Source organism: Eucalyptus grandis, chromosome 6, assembly GCF_016545825.1.
Source record: "Eucalyptus grandis isolate ANBG69807.140 chromosome 6, ASM1654582v1, whole genome shotgun sequence".
NCBI lineage: Eukaryota > Viridiplantae > Streptophyta > Magnoliopsida > Myrtales > Myrtaceae > Eucalyptus > Eucalyptus grandis.
In genome coordinates, this window is record NC_052617.1 from 15,882,721 (window position 1) to 15,907,890 (window position 25,170).

At 36.9% G+C, this 25,170-nt stretch overlaps 1 protein-coding gene across 1 annotated transcript; it reads left to right on the top strand.

The window, feature by feature from the left end:
• Window positions 1-8,553: 8,553 nt before the first annotated feature.
• Window positions 8,554-21,352, top strand: LOC104448579 (probable leucine-rich repeat receptor-like serine/threonine-protein kinase At3g14840). The gene is made up of 19 exons (XM_039315576.1): window positions 8,554-8,690; window positions 8,851-8,922; window positions 9,013-9,084; window positions 9,168-9,239; window positions 9,324-9,392; window positions 9,487-9,558; window positions 11,778-11,849; window positions 12,939-13,004; window positions 13,977-14,033; window positions 14,162-14,194; window positions 14,352-14,392; window positions 14,947-15,320; window positions 15,525-15,720; window positions 16,390-16,524; window positions 17,319-17,437; window positions 17,559-17,769; window positions 17,856-18,093; window positions 19,485-19,635; window positions 20,621-21,352. Exons 1-19 carry the CDS (start codon window positions 8,677-8,679, stop codon window positions 21,029-21,031), a joined length of 2,475 nt encoding a protein of 824 aa, XP_039171510.1. The 5' UTR covers window positions 8,554-8,676; the 3' UTR covers window positions 21,032-21,352.
• The last annotated feature ends 3,818 nt before the right edge of the window (window positions 21,353-25,170 follow it).

Below are 25,170 nucleotides of genomic sequence, written 5' to 3' on the forward strand. Positions count from 1 at the left end.
TCTTTGATGTCCGAGATCGGGACTTTATGGTGGATGTGGATATGTCTTTGGCGGATGTGATTGGGGTTGAGAGAGGGAGATATCAACCCATCAGTGTCTCTATAGCTCATGTCACATTGGAACTTGTTAAAGATGAAGGACGGAGGGAAGGATTTCCTACTCAAGGATGCGTGCGTTCAACATTCGCTTCACAAGATTGTGATCAATTGCCTCATGAAATCAACTTCCAAGACCGATGTTTCAAACTCGAGAGGCAAAGCGATGTACGCCATCAATCTTTGGGAAAAGTTTTCTCTTCCTCACACTATTCTGTTCCACATGTATAGAGTAGTGGTGAAGGACAAGGGCCAACTTCCTTATCCAGGTCTTGTGTCAAAGATATTCAGACATTTGAATATTCAGCCTCCACAAATTCTCTGTGTTCGACCGTGTGACAAAATGGTGGTAGGACTGAAAATGGTGTCCAAAATGCATCTGAAAGAACTCGACAAGGCGTTGGAGAAATTTAAGGAGAAAACCCCTGTCAAAACTCATCAAGTCTCTTCTGCAGCGAAAAGAAAAGGGAAGGAGCCCATGGTTGCTCCATCCAAAAAGAGAAGAGCTCTCGTCATTGAGGATGAAGATGATGATGATGACATCACCATTTCTTCTATGGCATTGAAGAACCTGAGTCGTTCTATTCCAGAATCAATGGAACGACATGAGAAAGAAGCAGAGGAGAAAGAATGACAGGAGAAAGAAGAAGAAGAGATAGAAGCAGAGGAGCAAGAAGCAGAGGAGAAGGAAGAAGAGGAGAGAGAAGATGAAGAAAGAGAAGCAGAGGAGGAAAGGTTTGAAGAAGAAGAAGAAAGAGAAAATCAAGAGGAAGGAGAGCATGAGGAACACTCTTCTCCACCTGAAGCCATGGAAACAGGGGGAGATAGTGAGAAAAGAGGAATGTCCTCATATCCTGTTACCAGTGAAGGAGTCAGCCGCTCTCCAGCAGATCCAGAGGACATCCATGCCTCTCAATTTCCTGAGGAGGGACATGATGCTTCATTGCCAAATCTGCGTGATTATGCTGATATACCATCGTCTGCCTTTACTCCATCAGATCGTGCCGAAGCGTCACGTTGCATCGATAACTCAGCAGATTTTCGCAGAATCCTTGATGTTCTCTTGGAAATGCGAGGTCAGATATATGCTTTGGAGTGCGAAGTTCAAAACTTGAAGAATGCAGGACAAGTTTCTTCCGTTTCCTTATCTGATCAGATCCAAGCCCTTACTCTTCAGATTCAAGCCAATGCTAAAGGTGGAGAGGTGGATCAACTGAAGGAAGAATTAAAAAAGCTAGAAGGCATCATCCAGTCCATGGGAGATTTCCAGCTTGTTCACATTCCCAAGCAAACTTGACTCCATTCTATTCCCATCTCAACCTTTTTTATGATGACAAAAAGGGGGAGAGATGTGAGATTTGAAAACTTTGAACTTAAATTTGTTGAACTTTTGGTTTGTTTTGATGTTTGACTTGACTTCATGTGTGTGTGCGGATGTGGACTGAATTTGGGATTTGAATTTGGGATTTGGATTTGACTGTTTATATTATTAAGTACTATATTGATATCTTATGAATGGCTTTACTCACATGAAGGACTAACATATTTTCTGTGGTTGCAGATTCTAGTGTTATTATTAAGCCATTTATCTCTATAAGATATCCATATTTGTTTGAGTAATGTTTTGCAGGTCAAAGTTATTCAAATATGCAGGAAAGTTTTGTCACCATCAAAAATGGGGAGATTGTTGGAGAAATCTTCCTGGAGTGTTTTGAAGCTGACAAAACGTTTTCTTCAGTCTAGTCTGAAGATTTGCAGACTCTACTATTCAAAGTCTGAAGACCTCCGGACTGTCAGACTCAAGACTCAAAGTCTATCTGCATTGACAGTTTCTAGACCGTCGAAGAAAGCTTATCCAGAACAGAATGTTTCATTAAGGATTTGACTTTATCGACTGGAGAAGATCTCTTGGCTGGATATGACATAACGGATTCCTTTATTCGAATCAAAGATTGATTAAAAATCCGATGATTGGCGAAGTATACTTGGAAGGTTCTACTTATGGAAACCGAGATTCTGATTGTATGGACGAGCAGGATTGATGGGCTATCGACATGTTTCTTAAATAGCTCGGATGATCTGCCTAATTGATTTTGTCCAACGGGAAGATTGGAAGAATTCCTTTGGTAAGTGCCAACGGGTATGATGGCATAAATGAGTATATAAGGAAGATGTTCCAGTTGTTTGAGTGTGTGTGCAATAGAAGAATTCCAAAGTCTGAAGCTCCTTGTTCTTAGTCAATTCATTTGCTGAGCGAAATCTTGTACTCAAAAGAGAGTCTATAATCGTGAGAAACCTTGAGGAAGTGTGGTAGATATTCTACACTGTGGAATCAAGGGAGAACATTGCTGTAAAATCTCTTTTGTTCATAGTGAAATCCAGCCAGTGGGCTGTCAGTGCGGAAAAGTGGACGTAGGCTTGGAATAAGCCGAACCACTATAAACTATGTGTTCAAATTCTCTTCCCTACTCTCTGTTTTACTTTGATCATAATTACTTGTGATAACAAAAAGGCGAGCTTCATTGTTATTGTCTAATATTGCTCACATATCTCGAGAAATTGTTTTTACACCTATTCACCCCCCTCTAGGTGCTTATACTAGCTATCTCAAGAAATGGTTTGTTGTGTTCTAAGTATGTTAGTTCTTCAATGAACTAGGGCTTTATTTGGTAATCCCTGCGACGGAACTCTTAAATTTTGCTTTGAACTTTCTCTTTTGCTTACGTTTGAAACTGAATGTATAGATAATGTAAAGAAAACAAGTGTTATGCAGTGCATTAACTGTGTATTGTGAACTAATTAGTGGGGAAAGCCTAAAGACAATGGCTTGTGGTTTGGTGTTTGTATTCGGGCTGTCTCTTTCCATATTGTTATTCAAAGAGAGACGATGTTGCAAGTTTTTCCTCTTCACACAATAACGATGTGGATGGTGGCCACTGCAAGGGAGGGAATCTATTACGGAAGCTTTTCATTTGTTTGAATGGAGAGACGTGCGAAGTGGCACGTTCTTGCTCTGGACGTGTTTTGTTTAGGAGCTCAACCTATTAAATTTTGCTACTCAAAAATTTCTCTTAGCAAATGCGAATTTTTTCTGTCTTTAGTGTGGATGATGGTCGGCCAATTTCATCTTTCCCATCTTTGAGAAATGATGGAAGAGAAACTTGTATTTCTACCCGCAAAAAAATTATCTAGGGAAACTTGCTTGTCCAATCATTGTTTCTTGCAAATGGTGGATTACTACCTCATCAGCAGACTACTTCCATTCTATCCATGGTTCTATATTATGAGTCATTGCCCAAAACAATCTTAGGTTAATGTCAAAAGAATCAAACAAGTTGAAACCGAAACCGAAAGCTTAAATGGGTTAATTTGCTCCGCCCGAGATCCGAGAGGTGGGTGCCGAGTGAAGGGAAAAGTGTTAAAAAGTCATAAATCTTTTATATTTATGCTAATTTAGTCATAAAGCTTTTTTTTGTGCCAATTTAGTCTTAAATGTTTTTACTTGGTGCCAATTTAGTCATTTTCGGCTAAATTTGGCCGAATTTTGCTAATTGGGCATTGATCGGTTGACATGGCACGATCGGTATCAACATGGACAACTTCTAATAATATTTAAATATTTTTATTTTTTTGGTTTTGATTTTTTTAAATTTATTTTTTCCTTCTCCTCCTCCTTCCTCCAATCGGTCGCCAGACCTCGGCGAGGCCAATGGCTGCGAGGGTGGCCTCGCGTGGGGCAGCAAGGCTCACCCATGGTCGGCAAGGCTCAATCCTCGCCGGCCTAGTGCGAGGCTGCCCTCGTAACCAAGGCCTTGCCGAGATCCAACGAGGCTCACCGGCTAGAGGAAGGAGAAGAATGAAAAAAAAAAAAAAGAAAAATAAAATAAAAAAAAAATTCAAAAATATTAAAATATTATTAAAAGTTGTATATCGTCGATCATGCCATGTCAGTCGGCCGATGCCCAGTCAGCAAAATCCGATCAAAATTAGCCAGAAATGACTGAATTAACACAAAGTAAAAAAAAAATTAGGACTAAATTAGTACCAAAAAAAGGTTTAGGACTAAATTAGTACAAATACAAAAGATTTAAGACTTTTTTTTTAACAATTTTCCCGTCAAGTTAATATCGACGAAGTGGATATTAACATCCCACGACAAAAATTGAAGTGTCCACATTGAAGGCGGGTGATTTGCTGCTGCTACTACAACTACAACCCAGCAAAGCAAAACAGTAGATCTGCTGCAACTTCGTAAATCGAGATTTCTTAACCAACAGACCTCCATTGAAATTGGAATCCAAATCATGTGTCCTAAAGGTGCGCATGACAAAATTTCTGGAACAAAAATTGATTTCTGGCCAAAATTTGATTTCTTAATTTCTATTTCATAAATTGAGAAATTAAAACTTTTAACTTCTGATTTCTTCTTCAAATCTATTTCTAGAATAGAAATATGTTCCATAAATAGAAAAATCAAATTGCGTTACCAAACGGATTTATGTTCCAAACCTGCTTCGGGGAACAGAGAAATAGAGAAATAGAGAAGTAAAAATTTTATCATGCGCCACCCTAAGTAACTAAACGAAAAAGAACAAAAAAGAAGGGGTGCATTAAGTGGAATCCGACAAGCACCTGTATCTTGGTGGACCATTACCTCTAGGAGTTACTTTTTCACTTTCTTATCGAATTAATAAATAGAATCTGACAATTCAAAGCCATGCCATTCCTTCCTTCTCTCTCTTAACTATGTATTAAAAATTTAGTAAAAATGGTTCGGTTTTGTGCAATGCAAAGCAATGAATTTTGGGAACTAAGTGAAGTTAATGCCGTTGTGGAGTTGACATTGACCGTTGGTGTTTGATTTTAACTTTTGCAACTAGGTCAGAGAATGCAAGTCAGACCGCATTCAATGAGCGGGCCATCACTATAAGGTAAGATGACTTATTTTTCCATCTATCTATATTTCTTAAATCACTTAGGTTTAGGTTTGATATATGACTATAGATGCAATCGTTAGTGAAATTTTATTTAAATAGTGATATTTGGGAAGCTTTTTTTTTTTTGGTCAATTTCATAACTATCATCAATTTAATAATTTTTTTTTGGTAACCGTGGATCTGCTTGAGCCCCTTTTCGCTTACATTAATCAGGGGTCACAAAGTCCTCCACTGCACTTGACGGTAGCTTCAAACTTTAGCAACAACTATACCTTGGAGGAGACTAGCATAGGACCCCAACACCATGGCCCCCACTTTCAACGCATTAGCAAACGCGAGTTTCGAACTCTCGACCTCAGTGATGAAGGAGAGACTCTCAACCAACGCATCTGCCTGCGGTTGGGTTCAATTTAATAATTGCGTGTCACTATAAAAAAATGAACTTAAATTTAGTTTAAGATAAAATTGGTGGCAAGCTATAGAGGTAATTTTTCCATGACTCATGAAAGGATAGTTTTTCAAATGAATACTAACGACCAATATCGCTATGGAAAAGCATTAATGGTTCAGAAATTTTTATAGGACATAGGAGGGTTTAGAGATTGGAAAGGAGTTAATGTCAAGAAATTGGCAAAGCGTAAAAATGGTTTCTACAAAATAAGTGGTGGATCTCATCTATTCACATTGTCTTTTAATCTATGTTCCTCTCACTAGATGATGACATGTGCATTTAAGATCAAAATAGAGTTAGAAAATATCAAGATCCGAAACATGTAAATCAAATTGGAAAACAAAGGAATAGATAAATTAAATATGTGTGGGTCATGGGTTTCCATGATTAGACTTAAGGGAGGACATGGGTCTTAAAATTTAAGATGGTTCACATTGGATGCTTCAACTAATATTAATTATATGCTGAAAATCATAATCTGCCTACCTAATATGATAATTTTCCCAAATTTGACACATTCACCGATTAAATGAAGATCTTCAACCCAGCCCGCACTTACTCTCGTTAGCGTCCGAATCAACTCAACTGCATTAACATGTGTATTGATACGTTCACAGTGCGATGTGTAAAGACATTCACGGAAGCATCATGTAGATGTGAAAGATTGACATTTCTTGTGAACACGACGAAACGTCTGTGTGGAAAGTTTCCTATCACTAAAAGAAAAGAGGTACATCAAAAATTCAAAGAAGCTCATTACATAAGAGTATGAATGCAAAGAGTCCTTATCTCTCTCTCTCTCTCTCTCTCTCTCTCTCTCTCTGGGGAAAATTTGTAGTCCAAGAAAGTTATTGTGCAAGAAAAGTCGAACCAAAGCTCACTCAATCTTGGATGAATATAAATATATAGAAGACTTGGACAAAAGCTTAACAATTCCATTCTAGATGATTATCCATACATTCGAGGAAGACTTGGGGTCGTCTCTCTCTCACTTTCAAACATCACTCTCTCACTCTCACATGCAAACGTACAAGAGCAAAGAGTCTTTGTTTGTTCTCCCTCTTTCGTGAAGACTCTCTCTCTCTCTCTCTCTCTCTCTCTCTCTCTCTCTCAGGAAAATTTGTAGTCCAAGAAAGTTATTGTGCAAGAAAAGTTGAACCAGAGCTCACTCAATTATGGATGAATATTTATACATTTGAGGAAGACTTGGGGTCGTCTCTCTTTCTCAGACATCACTCTCGTTCTTACATGCAAACATACAAGAGCAAAAAGTCTTTGTCCCCTCTCCCTTTTTTTCGTACATAAATGCATGAAATTAGACCGCTTAATTAACAATTATCTCTCTCTTGCTCCCTCGCTTAGCCAAGTATTGTTTTCACACACTCCAGTTAAAGAGTGGGAGATCTCTCTCTCTCTCTCTCTCTCTCTCTCTCTCTCTCTCTCTCTCTCTCCGTGTTGAGCTCAAGATTGAAATGATGATGATTCTCTTGGCTCCATATCTCTTCTCTGTGCTTGTCCTTCTCTGCTACGCTACTAACTTAGCTGCCGCCACCACTCTCCTGCCTCTTTTGCCCAAAGATGAAGGTGAAAAAAAAAAAAGACCCACCAATCTTTTATTGCTTTCATCATACTGTTCCTTTACCTTTCGGGCTCTGACGTACACCAAGTTTCTTTTTATTTGCTTGTGCTTGTTTTTCATACATATATTCAACCTCAAGCACACGTGAATCTGACATCGTTTGTGCTTGTTTTGCATGATATACTGCTATTCCTACGACTTGTCGGCTCTTTTCTCTTTTAGTGGATGCGCTGAAAGAAATAACAGAGACGTTAGGGAAATCGAATTGGAATTTCAGTGCAGACCCATGCGATGTAGAGAGTGAATGGGGCAACATCATCACCTGCGAAAATTTCACCGACACCCACAACATCACTACTCCCCACATCGTCAGCATGTCTCTTTCTCCCAATTTCATGAATTTTACCATCATAGATTCCTAGCTAGACTTTGATATTAATCACATGATTACATACAAATATTTTATCTCTTTATAGGTCGACTGGCTGCCGAACTGAATCTCTTTGCACTATATTAGTATTTCATTGAAAAAAATTTAGATGATTGTTTGGTCGAAATGTAGTGATAATACATAAATCATTTATCATATTAAAATTACTCATGAAGTAATTATGAACATAATATTTATTGTTCACGGTATGATTATATAAATTTTCATAATTTTAATTAATACAATCACATGTTATGTGCTTAGAATTTAATTATATAAATTATATTCTTAGTGATAAATGGAAGTGTTAAACTCAAAGATCATGATTGAATATCAAAGTGATGAGAGTTTATTCCCTCTGACTTTAATTGTATGGTTAATTTCAGAATTTTAATATTATTCTCTCCTTATTACAAATGTCATTCATACTAATGCACAGTAGAGTTGTGCTTTGAGTGATGCATGTTTTTCACATTAACTATATATTCATTTGCTTTAAACAAAACCTTCTTTTTTTTAGGCAATTTTTAATGAATTTTTTTCATTTAAAATCAGCTGAGATTTATATGTATAGCAATAGATGTGATATAGCCATTTGGTAACATCATTTTGATGCCGAGTTTTTAAGTAGAGATAGAATAAGCCTTCGTGTCGTTGCGAAAACAGATATTTTCAGGAGCAATCTCTTGCCGGCACCCTTCCGCCTCGGCTGTTCGGATTGCCTTACCTTGAGGAGTTGTAAGCACTCTATCTCCATTTTTTGATCTTCTTCTTCTTCTTCGTCATCTCTCCCTATAAACAGTGATGTCACCCGCAACTACCTGAACGGCACAACTCCTAGAGAATGGGGCTCTACGAAGTTGTCCTACATGTGCTCTCTCTCTCTCTCTCTCTCTCTCTCTCTCTCTCGTGTATGTTCTATTGATTGATTTGGGGAAACGCGATGATGTGAGTGTAGTGTTCTACTCGGAAACCGATTGACTGGTCCAATCCCGAAGGAGCTGGGGAACATATCCACACTTTGGGAATTGTAAGTGACCACTCATCCCGACGCTCGCGTTTGGCCTCTTCGCTGTTTTAAATTTGATTGATAGTTTCAAGATTTTAACTTTCTCATTCTGCTCAGAGACGTCGAGAGCAATTGGCTTTATGGACCTCTTCCTCCAGAGCTCGGGAACTTGTCCATGCTATATCGATTGTGAGTCTCTTGTTGCAAATTTCTGTGTTAGGCATCGAGTTTTTATTCGCTGAAGATTTTGTATCTGGCGAGGGAATTTTATCCATTGGCGTGATCTGTTGAGAGATCAGCATTCGGGTTCTATTAACCGACGTGTTGTCATGGGTTTTTCTTGTTTCAGGTGCCTTACATCAAATAATTTCACGGGGGAGCTGCCTCAAACAATTTTTAACTTAACGGATTTGGAGTACCTGTTAGTTTCCAGTATCCACAAACTCAGCTAGTATTTACACATTTCTGTTCTTTCTTCTTCATATGAATTTTGTTGTTTAATGCATTGTAGGCAACTTGGTGATAATCAGTTCATAGAAAAGATACCCAAATTTATTAAGAACTTGACAAGTCTTGAAATGCTGTAAGGCTTAATGCTTCTTCACCTTTTAAGTCGGTCTATAAAGATATCCCCAGGATAATTCCATCTATGAATTTTATCATCAGAGTTATTGAGGGAAGTGGATTGCAAGGGCCGATTCCCTCTGAGATCGCAGTTTTAGAGAGATTGTCAGTCTTGTAAGTTTGGCATTTCGATCTGATCTCTCTTTCTTTGAGATGTTATCAATCAAATAAAGCTCCCTATTTGATTTTGATGTGCAGGAGATTAAGTGACCTCGATGGACCCGAGTCCCCAGTTCCAAAACTTGGGTGTAGAAATATTGTGAAACTGTGAGAGCGCTGTTCCTTCACAGATAGTTTACTTAATGCAAAAGAGCCAAATCGTCTTAGCAATGTGATAAATATCAGTGCTATTTTCTTATAGGATTCTGAGGAGCTGCAATCTCATGGGCGAGCTACCTGCTTATCTAGCAAAAATGACAAACCTAAAAACATTGTGAGTTGAAAACGGCTTTTCCCTTTTGCTATTCCAAGCTGAACAAATAATTTTACCCTTAAGGAGTGAAATTTCTACTAGTTTTGGTTGACTATTGGTTGTAGTTAAAGAACCAATTTAAGATGGCTTGAAGGTCCCTTACTGCTTCAATGGTGTTTTGATATTTTTTGTTGATATTGCTGAACTGTGAATGATGCGGCATTTAAATTCTTGGTGATTGTGGCCTCCGCTGTAGAATATACAGTTTCGGGCAGAAGTATATGGACCTTTACTCTCTCTGAGAATTTGTGGAACTATTGTCAACAGTTCTAAAAGCTCAAGCTATAAGATGAAAGCGTGATTTGTTATTTAAATATTCTAACACTCTCTTTGTTTTTACTTTTCCAGGAATAGAAACTACAAGAATTCTTACCTTGGTTGTGGTGCCCATTTCATCTAATTTACTTTTGCTTTGATATGTTATCTTAACTTTTTAAGAGCATTAATGCAAAATGGAGGCTTCTGGTGGTTGATTGTCTGGAAACTTTCCTTTTAGTGGTTTACATTCTCGAATCTCAGCCCTACAATAACTAACTGAAGTTTTAAGCTTGACTTTTGTACACTTGTCAGCCATAACATTCATAGTTCAAACGAGAGCATGGCTTTAAATGCATCTTTATAGAAGACAATTCTTCTTGTTCATCCGGTCAACTCCGTAAGATTTTATAAATGCTACTTTTAACAGCAACTTTTAGCCATTCTGTTATGGCTCCGTTTGTTTTGTAGAAAACATTTTCCGGCGTTTGGTTTGCTTAGGAAAATGAGTCAATGGAAAATGTTTTCATAGTCAACAAAAAATCTGCATCTAAATTCAGGAAATGATTTCCCATTTTTGAAAAAGTCGAAACACATTTTCCAAAATATGACTAGATATCGGCGCTTTAACCCGCAACTCTTCACTTGGACACAGGAACCCCAATGCCTGGTTCTTGGTCCTCGGCTTTCAGGACCAGGTCATCAACACCCGGGCCTAGTCTATCGAGTTGGGCTCAAGGCCTTGGTGCCCACGCCAAATGCCTTGGCACTCAAGACCGAGTACATAAAAGCAGTGTTCGGGTCCTTGACACTCAAGCTCTAGTCCCAGCACTTAGGTTTGAGTTCTCAAAGGCTGTGCGCAGGTCCTTGGCACTCAAATTCGGATCCTTGGCTAATGAAATGTTGGTTCTTATGAAATTAAAAAAAAAAAAATAAAATCAAAAATTTAATACATTTTTCTTTCATTTCTTTCTTTTTCTTTTTCCTTCTTCCTTGGTCTATTGTCGGCCATGGATGATGACCGATGACTGACCAAAGGCAAGGGACAAGCTCACCCGATTCTGGCGAAGCTCATGTGAACTCATCCCTCGCCCGTGGCCCATTGCCGTAGCTAGCCATTGCCGTAGCTAGTGACCTTGGCCAAGGAAGAAGTTTAAAGAAAAAAAAATTTAAAAAAAATTAAATTTCGAATTTTTTGGTAATTTTTTCCTAGAAAATCAAATCAAATTTTCCATATCAAACATGGAAAATATTTTCTAAAAACGTCACATTTTCTGCAAAACAAACAGAGCTTTAATTCTTTGTTTTTCTGATATTCTTGAATGACCAAATTTCTGTGGTTCTGCTGTGGCTTATCATATATTCTATTCCCTTTCCTGTTTTTTGAAATCTTCATTTTATTCTTTATTTTTTATTCACTCGAGCTCTTATTTCATTTTCTAAGCACCCCAGTATTGAGTCGGCATCCCTCTATTCATAAATAAAATATTGTGAAGGAGATGTGTTCAACAAATTATGTTTAGCTTTATTTTTGGTCCTATTAGATTAGTGGAATCTCCCAATTTGAACTATAATATGTTGCATTCCTCGGGATGTACTCAATTTAGTGCCCGAATAGCATTTCTAGTAATATAAATTGAAATTTCCATTTTGTAAATTTGATTTACAGAAGTTTTGTATAGTTACAGCATGTGACCAACTTGAAACATGGATTTAGGCGATGAATGCCTCTGGAAATGAATGTCTAGTTGAAAGCATAGGCACTAGGCAGTTGACCTGCATGTCTAAACATCTGAAATGGACTTTTTATGTTCATTCATGTTGTCTGTGTTTCTACAATCCTCTGAAGTATGCTCAAAGAGTGTCCTATGGGAGTCAGTTAAAACTATCTTCTCAATATATATTCACATTAAATTGCTTTGCAGAGACCTCAGCTTCAACAATCTGAGTGGCAAAATCCCTGAATCCTACCGCAGCCTGGAAAACATAGGATATATGTAAGTACTTCAATGCTGGACATAGGCTTCTTTTCGTATTTTGTGGAAGAATCTAAAATCTTAAGTTGTTCTAGTGGTGAAGCTATAGGCAACTTTTACCATAAAGTAGTTGAGCTATCAATAGAACTTAGACTGTGATAACATATCCATTTTATAACTCTCAAAGTCCTCATGTCGTGAATGCTTATTATTTCACCATCCAAATTTTATAATGAATTGGGTTATGAATTTATGATTATTGTCAAGTAATTATTTTGGTGGGACTCTAGTCATGGAGCAGGCGTAGATCGTTGATATTTCTGTTGCTTAAAGAGCATGTTTCACAAGTTTCAAATAGTTACTTGTCTACGCTGGAAGAGTTAAATGAATCAGTGATACCTAAGTATTTGACAGTTGTATGTGTCCGTACTCAATGCATGTCTTGTGTGCCTATTTTATGATGTATAGGAGATTAAAGATAGCAAAAGTCCTTAGGCTCTCTACTTGGTTCTTTCCACAACAATGGCCCTAGAAATTTGGTGAGTGCAGTTCTTAAGTGCTATGTAGAAGGTCTGCAGAAGACCTTGGTATCTTGTCCCTAGTTTTGAAAATGATGGGAAACTGTAGTCCTAAGCTTCTTGGACTGTTTTACATTTTGGGCATCGTCTCATCTTCCTGCCTGACGATTGACAGCTTGACAATAGCACATCTTCCTTAACTATTTATCTTATGTCTTAGAAGGACAAAAACATTATCGCAAGGAAATAGTTGATAACCTAGTTTGGAAGTATCCTTCACTAGTTCAGCTTTGTGTACTAGTGTTATGGTAATCTTTCTCCTTGCACTCCAAGTTTCGCAAGGATCAGGGTTTGCCTCTGTCATTGATTTCCTTGATCTTTCATTCAGCTCTCTGTTTGGCAACACCTGCAGACAAAGTTTAAAAGCTCTATATTGTTATCATGACTTAAACTGATTTTTTTCCACACCAGTAGTAAATAAATGATTTTAATCTGCTAAATAATGTGTTGTCGAGGTATAACTCTTAAAAAAATTTCAGTTTGAGTGCATAGAGTACATGAGGAACTGACTCGATCAAATAATTTTGTTTAGCTATCTGACTGGAAACCAGTTGACTGGAGCAGTCCCTGATTGGATCCTGATGAAAGGAAAAAATGTGTAAGCTTGCCTGAAGAAAATATCTTGTTTAATCATGAATTTGCTTCTAGCTCTATCTGGCTAATCTTGCTCTGAACCAAGCAATTATTCATTCCCATCTTGCATCTTTATGGTTAGTAGCCTTTGGAGGTAAATGGAAACATCATCAGTACCTTTCTCCTCGTTGGGATCTGTTAATTGGATTAATATATGTAACAAAAGAGGCTGAACTGTATGATATGCATTAGAGAATATAAAGTGGATTTTCTTGGAAGTGCCTGGTTAGCTCCATTTTCCCCTATACAAAAAGCCGTTCCTTCCCAGCTGGAGATCTCTCAGACCTCTTGGAATGATTACGTTTGGAAAATTTTTACTTCCCGTTAATCATCTTTGAAAGTTTGTCTAATGTTTCACCCGCACTATATGATTAGTTACTTGGGCTATTTCTTGCTGATAACAATGTTTTTATGGGTTTGTGTATTTGAAAAACTCTACAACCAAAATGAGTGTACTTAGGAGAAGTTGATATTATCTTATGGGCGTAGGAATGAAGCTCTCATGTGGTAGTTTAAACAGATAAATGGTGGTGTGGATATTTTCTTATTAGAAGATGAGACTTAGCACTAGTTGGAATCACAGTTCTGTTTTAACCTCTTTGCCTTATACATCATGACTGTTATACTGTTCCGGGTAAAAATGTTTTTATACACTATAAATAGTTTTAAAGTCTCAGTTTACTCCAATTAGTGTTTCTCCTTTTCATATTTTAAGATAGGATATTTTCAATAGGAATAAAATATCACTTTCATCATCTTGTGATGTTTTTGCCTTTCATCTTCCCTTACCTGTCCATATTTTGCAACTGGCCTGCATTTTTGTACATACCTATCATTTGATGGAAGTATGAAAAAAAAAATCATTTGATGGAATGACTTTCAGTGTATTCTTCAAATTGATGAGATTTTGGAAACGGTTGACTGTTTCTCTGTGTAGTGATTTATCATACAACAACTTCACTGCTGGAGGCTCAGAATGTCAAGAAAGATCTGTGTATGTCCTATTTCCTTCAGTCAGTCCAGGGCTCCCCTCAAATGTGTACTTAAAGAGTAACTTTTATCCTGTATGTGTATGATATTTCCATAGCTCTGCTGAATGTTGATTTTGTCTTTTCTCTACAGCAACTTGTTCGCAAGCTCCGAGGTTGAGAATGCGTATGTTTGGGATTAACTTTTCAACAAGAGAATTGGATTTCCAAGGACCCGCATTTTTATTGTTTATGTGCTTAGCATTGAACTTCATTTAGAATGATGATGATTATAACAGTAAAATCTTTGCTGACTTGCTCAGAACCTCATATTCTGCCACAAGTGGACTTGTCTTATGTTTGCAGAGTCCCCATTGTACAAAAAGTAAGTTGATATGTTGTCTATCCTATGAGATTTTGTGGGACCACAACTAATTGTTCTAAAAGTTAAAGTTGTTAGATGAAGTGTGGACATATTTAATTGGGGAGACAAATGGGCCCTTGAAAGATTTGAACTCATGACATCCAGCTCTAACACCATACAAGATTTTATGAGATCATAGTCAACTGTTTTAAAAGCTTAAATTGTTAGATAAAGATGTGATTTAATATTTAAATTATTCTAACATATCCTATGATTATTATCATATCCTAATTTGCATCTTTCTCTCTGTGTAATCTCTCATCAAATTTATCTCCTTGTCAACTCTCCTCTTGGCTATTGTGTCAATCTTTGATGGTTAATGCATAATTACTCAAATAACTTCAAAAGCCACCCACCTTCATGAAATAATGGGTTGCTCATAAACTGGGGAGTTTCTATGTAATTTTCCAATAAGTGAATGCTAGCTTATTTAGTGTGTCTGGAAAGTCCACTCCATATTAACAAAAAGAAGAAAACTTGATTTTTCTCTGTGGCTGCTTTTTTACTCCATCTAGAACGGTATAACCTCTTCATAAATTGCGGTGGGAGCGAAGCAAACATAGGGGGCATCACATACGAAGATGATTCGTGGGAGGCTACACCTTCAAGATTCTTCAGGAGGGACTACTGGGCGTGCAGTAGCACTGGTTACTTCCCCGATTACGATACCGCTAGATATAGCTATACAGTTGAAAATACATCCAGACTGTCCATGAGTAAAACCCAACTTTACACGAAAGCACGACGTTCTTCTATCTCTCTAACTTACTATGGTTTTTGTCTGATGGATGGGCCCTACAATGTAACCCTTCATTTTGCGGAGATAATGTTCACAGACGACGAAAGTTATCAAAGCCTTGGGAGGAGAGCTTTTAATATTTATATACAGGTAAACTCAGGGCATTATGTAGTGCTGGTTCTAATATGTAAAGCACATAAAGCGTTCGATATGTTATGGTTGGGAAGTTTATCCAAATATCTCGTACTTGCAAATCATGATTTTTTCACAATTTGTACATTCCATGGAGACTAAAAGTTTCACCTTGTTTAGTGTGGAGACACTCAACTTGATTCAGATGAAACATTATTTCAGGGGAAATTGATGTGGAAAGATTTCAACATTAAGATTGAAGCAGGTGGAGTTGGAAAGGAGGTCATAAAAAGTTTTCCTGCCAATGTGACCAAGGGCACTCTGGAGATACGATTCTACTGGGCTGGGAAAGGAACCACTGCTATACCTGACAGAGGAGTCTATGGTCCTCTTATATCTGCTATCTCCATCTATCCTGGTATGTAGATGGATGCTTCCATGTTCACTTGGTGCTTCTCTCTTGAGAAAGTTACTCATATTCATGTTGAAAAGAATACCCATATCTTTGTCTTGCACCAGAAGTCATCAATAGGCTATTCAGTTACTTGGTTTGGTTGCAAATGCCTACTGTTGGGATTCAGGCCATTGGCATATGTCACTATTGATCAGGTCAATTACGCACAATAGCTGACTAGGGTCTATTATTACTCTTAGAGTCGAAAATTGGTTATAGGTTGCTTTGTGTTCTTTCTATCTGAGCATGTTTTCTCTGTTTATCTTTAATCCTTCCATTAGACTACGAAATGATAGCCTTGTTCACATTTCCACTATGGATTACAACCATTTCGCCTGTATTATACAGTACAGCCTTGAGAATGAAGAGTAGATTTTTTTTTTTCCTTTTCTTTTTCCTTTTGTATTTTGTATTACATGTTCCATAGATGACATCTTCCCGTGCTCATTTATCTGATAGTTTCTGTGGAGTACTCTGGGCGGTTTTATGTCCTTTTGATTCTCAATTAGTGTGTTCTCCATCAATTTCTTTCTGTGTTCAATGAGAAGCTACAGATATTTTTCTGCATTTACATCTACCCCATGTAACTGAACAGTTTTGGGTAAATATTTGTTTGTTCTTTCTTCACTGCAGGCTTTGATCCCCCAACCAGCAAATCTGCTGGCACAGTGGCTGGGATTCTGGCTGCTATAGTTTTTGTAGTTTTCCTTATCCTGGTTATCCTTTGGTGGAGAGGATGCCTTGGACGTAAAGATAAAATGGCAGAAGGTAGTTGCTTACCTAGAATCTCTGCTATTTAGTCCACGTGTATCTGTGAAGAAATATGAGAATGTTATGAACGCTGAATACATTTTCCCCCATCGTATTCTGGTTGAGAGGGAGAATAATCTCATTGCATCATTTATATTTCCTGGTGGGGAAGGTGTAATCACAATGCATCATTAATGCTGCATCTAGATTTACAATTCCCATAAAACTGTTGATGCGTGACATTTGTGCATTCCATAGGGAATTCGATTCAACGCAAAAAGCCAAAGATTATTATTAGGCGATATACAGCCAAAGTGTCATAGAACCATTTGGTTTGCTCAACGAACTAATTTTTCATTTAAAATCCGAAAATTGAAGGAATAGATAGCTGTAGGGAGAGATGGTAGATTGTTTCTTAGATGTGTGTGTGTGTACACACTAAGTCTACATCTCAAGACATCGAAAATAGCTGCCGGAACTTCACATGTATGAGAAATTAAAACATACAAACCATGCCCTACGTTTCCAAGTGGGTTTTCTGTAAGATATTTCTTTTCCTTCACTACCAAATACCCTGGGGACATTCTCATTTTACTTTTCAAAATTACATACTGCCAATTGATGCCATACTTTCCCAGAAAGTAATTTTCAAGATGCTAAGCTATTCTGTACTGAACTTGCTCAGACCAAAAGGTCACAAAAAGGTTTCCTAGAATATTGAGGAGGAATTGATACGTCTTTGTTAGAGAGTGGATTACATACTTTAGCTATTGACTTTTCCAAATTCTTAGAAATTCCAAAACGTGTTGCAGAATTGAAGGGTCTAGCATTGCAAATTGGTTTATTTACCTTGCGACAGATTAAAGCCGCCACAAACAATTTTGACGCTGCCAACAAGATAGGAGAAGGTGGTTTTGGTTCTGTCTACAAGGTATGCTGGAAAATGGGCAAACCAAATTCCCCCAACTCCCAACAGAAAAGATCTATAGAAAGCAGCATTCAACGTAACAAAATTTTCACAGCATAGATCTGATGCCAAAGTTGAATTGCAGGGTTTTCTGTTAGATGGCACCACTATAGCAGTGAAGCAGCTTTCTTCCAAATCACAGCAAGGAAATCATGAGTTCCTGACTGAGATTGGGATGATTTCTGCTCTTCAGCATCCACATCTGGTGAAACTCTATGGATGCTGCATTGAAGGAAATCAACTTTTGCTGGTTTACGAGTACATGGAAAATAACAGTCTTGCTCGCGCTTTATTTGGTAATTTGATATCACATTGTGCTTCACTGACTTCAGTTGATGACATGGCTATAAAGTGGTTTTGATGTCTTTTGATACAATTGAAGGTCCTGAAGAATTTCAGTTAAAGTTGGATTGGTGGACAAGACACAAGATATGTGTGGGTATTGCTAGGGGCTTGGCATATCTTCATGAAGAATCAAGGCTGAAGATTGTGCATAGAGACATTAAAGCTACTAATATTTTACTAGATAAGGATCTCAACCCTAAAATATCGGATTTTGGTTTGGCAAAGCTTGATGAGGAAGACAACACACATATTAGCACCAAGATTGCTGGAACTTAGTAAGTTTCTTGCTTTATGTTCCTGTTAACCTAATTAGGAGTCAGTTACAACATAAAACCATGGAGTTGGAACATATAGTCTGATTTAAGAAAAGTGAGTTGAATGGAGCTTTGTGATCGATTCACATCATCCCAAAGAATGGAGCTCAACAAATGTGGCTTAACTACAAAACTTTATGCCTGTCCCACCACTCTTCATGTCAAAAAAATGTTAAGTATGTCACATAACCTACCATTAATAATGTTACTCTGATATTGACTCATGTAATCTTTAATTTGAATATAACTGAGTATTATAGGCAATAGAGCTAATTCACCCACGTTTCTATTTTATGCCCACGGAAAAACATAAATAAGCATGTTCACATGTTTCAAAATTTTGCATTAACATGTGTGAAAAGTCAACTTGTTTATGAAAAGAATGTGATTAATTAGGGAAAAGGATATAGCTGTAAGTTTGTACTAACTCTAACATTAATTCAACAAAAAAGAACTATAACATTAACTAATTTCCGTTATCTCAACAAACTTAGATAATCTGATACAATTTCTGGAAAGTTTATATCCTCTTACGGTAGATTGATTGATAATATCCTACGTGCTCCATTTACTACATTAAGAACAATTCAAGATAAATATTTCGTACAGTAATTCAGTGTGCCCTACCTAATGAGTTCACTTAGACAAAAAGCTTGTTTGTGAAACTATGATGATACAATTGTGATGCAATACATTTTAACAACACATATTGACACATATTATTAAGTGTTTTAATATATTTCCCCTATAACAATCAACTTAATGCAAAACAATTTAATGAACATTAACTACTATATGTCAAAATTTCAATATGAATTATCTATATATACTCCTTTGTATGAAAAACACAATTTTAGTAGATATGTCTCACATGACATTAACATGAAGGATGAACTTTCAAGTGAGTTACAAACAAAATAAAACCAAAATATACAAAGCAAGCACGTGCGTTGCAAGGGTTAGAAAGCTAGCGAGGAAGTGAAAGGCTGTTTTTCTATTGGTACAGCAACAACGATGACAACAAAACTAAGAAGCTTTTCTGCCCCTAGGCTTGGCTTTACGAATCCTCCTATGGTCGCTGCCCATGTATTCACAGACCTTGGCTCAGCGTGTTTCCAAATCATTTTTCAGTCGGAGTGCCTCTTTTCCAAGTTATGAAATCATATATGAAGCCTGATAATTATATAGAACAACAATGGTCTTTTTTTCTTTTTTTGAAATATTCTCAGTAAATTCTATTAGAATTGTCATATTTAGGAATCTCTCTTTCTTCTGAATTTTAGGAATATTAAGTATGCACTATTTAAGGCAGTTACCTTGTTGCAAACACAAGCTCTTTTCTTGTTGTGCAGTGGATATATGGCACCAGAGTATGCGATGCATGGTTACCTCACTGACAAAGCTGACATCTATAGTTTTGGCATTGTTGCCTTAGAAGTTGTTAGTGGCCAGAGCAACAGTAGTTCCGAAAAAAATGAGGAATGCTTTTATCTACTTGACTGGGTAATCAACTCTATCATTTCAATTATGATCGTATCCATATTTAAATCTCTGCTTGTGCCGGTGGAAAATGGATTAAGGAAGCGTGAGCATAGTATGTAATTCCTCACATGCACTTTTAATTGTTGCAAATGAGTGTTACAGTTACCAGCTATTGAAACCTGCTTAACGAATTGTTGTGCTGCTAAGTGCAATTTGTCATTTCAAATTAATCTAATTCTTCTTATTATGTTGGTCTACACTGAATTTTCCTGTAGATTCTTTTTTTGGATTGAAGAAGATTCTATTCCTTGAAGTTTGGGGTAGTTCAGTTTTAGTCTTTATGTTTTATGCTTGACGTTCATACTCCCTGTAGTTCCATTGGTGCCAAACAAGTCCTTCGACTACTACACAATTTTGGCAATTACAATTATATTAAAAAAAAATTCAAGACCATGTCTTGACCAGAATATCCATATACTTTCTATTGAGGTATAACTTTTTTCACATTCTTATAATTTTGAGTCCTTCAGTTAGATTTTGTTTTGCTTTGAGTAAGCAATCGTTATCAGTCCCCGTTAAATTTGATTGTCACCTGAGTTGCATAATCAAGTATTTCTTGTTAGACTAGAATTGAGAGTAGAAGGCAATGGATGGTGTAAAACATTTCATGTAATGACACTGACAAATAATTCTTGCTAATAAAACTCAATAAAAGCTGGCGATTTTAAAAGCAGTATTGGTAAGTTTTTGGCAACCAGTGAACCATTAGTAAGTGATGTTGGAGTTTACCGACTTTTAATCAAAATTGGTAAAGAAATCATGTTTGATCCATATTTGACTCATTTGAGATGAAAAACTAGTGGGTGCTTATCAACTGCATTTGTCACGTAATAATCAAGACACATAATATACTTCATTCTGTTGTAGTATTTAGAGCATATTTTGCAACTGATCAGTACCTGAAGCTTGAAAGGGAAATATTTTCACTTTTCATTTCTGTTTCAAGGTACGAGTTTTGAAGGAGAGAGGAAATTTGATAGATTTAGTTGATCAGAGGCTCGGTTGTCACTTTGACAAAGAGGAGGCGCTAGTATTGACAAAGGTAGCTCTGATGTGTACTAATGCGACTCCAGCACTCAGGCCGCCGATGTCATCTGTGGTTAGAATGCTTGAAGGCAAGGTTGCTGTTCCGGTGCTGGACTTTGGAGGCGCTGTCATGACTGAGGAGAAAATTGAGGCCATGAGGAAGCATTTTAGAGGTGACAAACATCAGGCAGTTGGAGAGAATATCACCAAGAGTATGTCCATTGATGGGCCATGGATCGGAACCACTTCGTCCGCATCTGCTAATGATCTTTATCCAATATTTCTGGATACTGATTACCGACAGAAGAAAGGTTTGTTTTGTTCTAAGTAAAATAGTTCCCCAAAGAACTAGGGCTTTAGCGCTTGAATTTCTCTCCGAAGTCTCTTTCGCTTACATTTGAAACTGAAGGTATAGATAATATAAAGAAAACAACTGTTATGCAGTGCCATAATTGTGTATTGTGAACTCATTAGTAGGGAAAGCCTGAAGACAATAGTTTGTGGTTTGGTGGTTGTATTTGAGCCGTTTCTTTCCATATTGTTATTCAAACAGAGACGATGTTGCGACTTTTTTTCTCTTCACACAATAACGATGCAGATGGTTGCCACTGCAAGGGAGGAATCTATTATGGAAGTTCTTCATTTGTTTGAATGGCGAGATGTGCGAAGTGGCATGTTCTTGCTCTGGACATGTTTTTCACTAGCTAAACCCGTTATATGTTGCTACTCAAAAAAAATTTCTTAGCAAACGCAAATTTTTTCTGTCTTTAGTATGGATGATGGTCGGCCAACTTCGTCTTTCCCATCTTTGAGAAATGAGGAAAGAGAAACGTGATACTTGCATGTCTACACAAAAAAAATTATCTGGAGAAATTTGCATGTCCAGTTACTATTTCTTCCCGGTGGATGACTACCTCATCAGCTTACTAATTCCATTCCATCAGTGATTCTGTATTATGAGTCAATGCCCAAAACGTTCTTAGATTAATGTCAAAACAATCAAATAAGTTGAAACCGGAATCGAAACCTCAATGGGTTCAGCAGCTCATGCTAAGATTTGAGAGGTGGGGACCTAGTGAATATTGATGAAGTTGACATCCCACGATGAAAATTGAAGTGTTCCACATCAGAGGCGGGTGATTTGCTGCTGCCACTACAACTACAACCGAGCAAAGCAAAACAGCAGATCTGCTGCAACTTTGTAAATCCTGATTCCTGTACCAGCAGACCTCCACAGAAAATGGAAACCAAATCCTGTATCCTAAGTAACTAACCGAAAAAGAACAAAAAAGAAGGTGTTTATTAAGAAGAATCCGATAAGTGCCTGTATCTTAGTGGACCATGACCTCTAGGAGTTATTTTTTTACCCTTTCTTATCAAATTAATACATAGACTTGATATAAGTGGAAAGGAGTTAATGTCAAGAAATTGGCAAAGCATAGGAATAGGAATGATTTTTCTTCAAAAGAAATGGCAAACCACATCTATTCACATTGCCCTTTTCTTTTCTTTTTGTACACAATGTATATTCCTAAACTTTGGAGCTCATCTACAAGTAGTTTTGCGGGCCCCTAAGGGGCCCGCCTGAGGAAATCCCATAAACTCATAAACCCCCATTCAAAGGAGGGGAGTTTTGAATTCTCTACCTCCCCATTCCCAAGAGGAAAGGTGGCCATTGAAGCAAGCCTCAATGGCTCCCCTTTGGATGATGACATGTACCTTCAAAATCCAAATAAAGTTAAAAAATACTAAGATTAAAAAACATTTAAATTGAATTGGGATATTATAAAGGAGTAGAGATTTTACATACATGTGGTTATTGTTTGCCTGATGTGAACTTGAAATTTTAAGACAGGTCATTAGACCCTTGGTCTTGTATTCATATGCTGAAAATCATATATTTCTTGTCTAATGTGATAAATTTTCCTACATCTTACTCATTCGACAATTGGATGAAGATACTCTACCCGAATCACACGTATTCTTATCTATGTCCGAATCAATTCTTAATCACGTTAATGCATGTAGTGATATATTTGCAGTTGGAATATGAAAAGACATTCATGGAAGTATCGTGTAGGCATGAAAGATTGACATCTTCTTTGAACACGATGAATCATCCCATCCATGGGGAAGTTTCCGATCTCAAGAAAAAATGGGACATGGAAATTTCTAAAAAGCTAATAAGCAGAAATTTCTCCTCCTTAAGTGCAAAAGCAAAAGCAAATTGCCAAATCATGGAGCAAGGGTTCCTTTTTCGTCTATATCATACAAATTTTAAAAAAAAAAGTAAAAAGAAAAAAAGGCATTTTTGACCATCGAAGTGTTGAGTGGCAAGACCCATAACCTAATTGGGTTTTACTTTTAATGAGTTGATTTTTCTTCGTTTAACATTGCTAATCATTAATTCGAATTTCAAAAGTATTAAAAAAAGAAAAAGAAAAAAGGCAATGGAGATTGACTTGAATCTTGTTTGAGGGGCCGTGCCTTTTAGCCAATTTTAGAGTTGAAATGTCGATTTCTTTAGCTAAAATTAAGTACTTTAAAATTTGGAAAGAAATAAATGAAAGTTAACATTGAAGTTTTCCTTGTTTAAAAAAAAAAAATCAAAATACGTATTGATAAAAAAGTAAGCACCACAGCAAAGTGTAAATATGGATATATTTTATGGGATAATTGAGTAAGGAGTCCTCACTTCTCAATACTAGGGATGCCATCATGATCACCACTCACCATAGGGATGCTTTTTAAATGTACGTACATCTTGCCATACGACGACATTTTTCTCATGTCGTGTCTTATGTTATGGCTACATCTATCACCTAGAGGAGGGGTAAATAGGTGATATTATAAAAATTAAAAGAAATTAAACTAAAATTGCGAAGACACAACTTTTGGTGACAGAGAGTGTAGTGGTTAGATCTTACCGATATACAATTCTATCACAATTAAAATAAAGAGAGTAAATGATAAAGAATTGCATACAAAAGATTTTAGTGGTTCGGCTTTTGCAGGTCTACATCTACTCTCCCACTGAAAACCTATTGGTCGGATTCCACTAATAAGAACCAATCAGAGGTTATAAGATTTGAGCAACGAATACTCAAGCTCATATGGATACTCCTCACACACTCTCAATCTTTAACTGATTACACAATGTTGCTTCTAGAGACAAATGTATTTGTTTGGAAAATACTCTTTCAGACTTTGGAATTATAAGTTACAATTCTCTCATTTTACGTTTATGTTGGGGGTTTCTCACTGTCAGGCTTCAATTTTCTCATGTTACATTTATGTTGGGGGTTTCTCATTGTCAGGCTTCTCAGTCTTTTCAGATTGCTAAATCTATTTATTTGAATCTGATGCCTTTCTTTCTATTGGTTCTTGAGCTACTTCAGACGGTTGTTCTCCTTGATTAGAATCTTCAAGTATTTCAAGATTTTCATCAAACTTTACATCGATGGATTCTTCTACTATGCAAGGTCTTTTATTGTAAACTTTGAACGCCTTGCTTGTGGTTGAGTATCCCAAAAAGATTCTTTTGTCTGATCTTTCATCTAACTTGTCAGGCCGATCATTAGCATTTCTCAAGATAAAACATTTACAACCAAATACTCAGAAATATGAAATATTTGGTTTTCTACCTTTGAAAAGCTCATGGGGGATTTTTTTACTAATGAAGGTCTGAGGAAAACTCGATTGACTATGTAACATGTTGTTGAAACGACTTTTACCCAAAAGTATGATGCAATTTTTCTTTCAATGAGAAGGGTTCTTGCCATTTCTTGCAAGAACCTACTTTTCCTCTCTACTCCATGGTTTTGTTAAGGTGCATAGGGAGTTGAAAATTGATGCTCAAAACCATTTTATTCACAAGAATTTATGAAATTTTGATTTTTGAATTTTTCTCCATGATCCATTTTGGTGCAAGAATTGAATATCCTTTTTCATTTTGAATTCTTTTTACAAATTTTGAAAAGTGAGAAATTGATTCATGCTTGTATGCAAGAAAGAAAACTCACGTGTACCCTGTATAATAATCAACTATTATTGTTTGTGTTTTTGTTGGTCCAAAGATGTCTGTATGGAGAAGTTGCAAGGCACAGTTATTAGTTACATAATTAATGGGTTTGAAGGAGTTTCTTACCTGTTTACCAAGGGCACCCACTAAGCAAACTTCAGATCTTTCAAAATTTAGATCTGGTAATCCTCGTACCAGTCTCTTTGAAGAAAGTTCCGAAATTTGCATTGTAGTGATGTGTCCAAGCTTCCTATGCCAAAGACCTTTTTCATTTTCAATTGATACAAGACAGTAAATGTCATTAGTTTGTATATCCAGTAAGTATATATTTCCATGTTTCCTTCCAGTGAAAGACTGCTTCTTATGTTAATCAAATTATAATTGAGTCCTTTGACAAGGATACATCTCTTCCTTCTGGTCACGTTTCCAATCTCAATTGTTCCTTTACC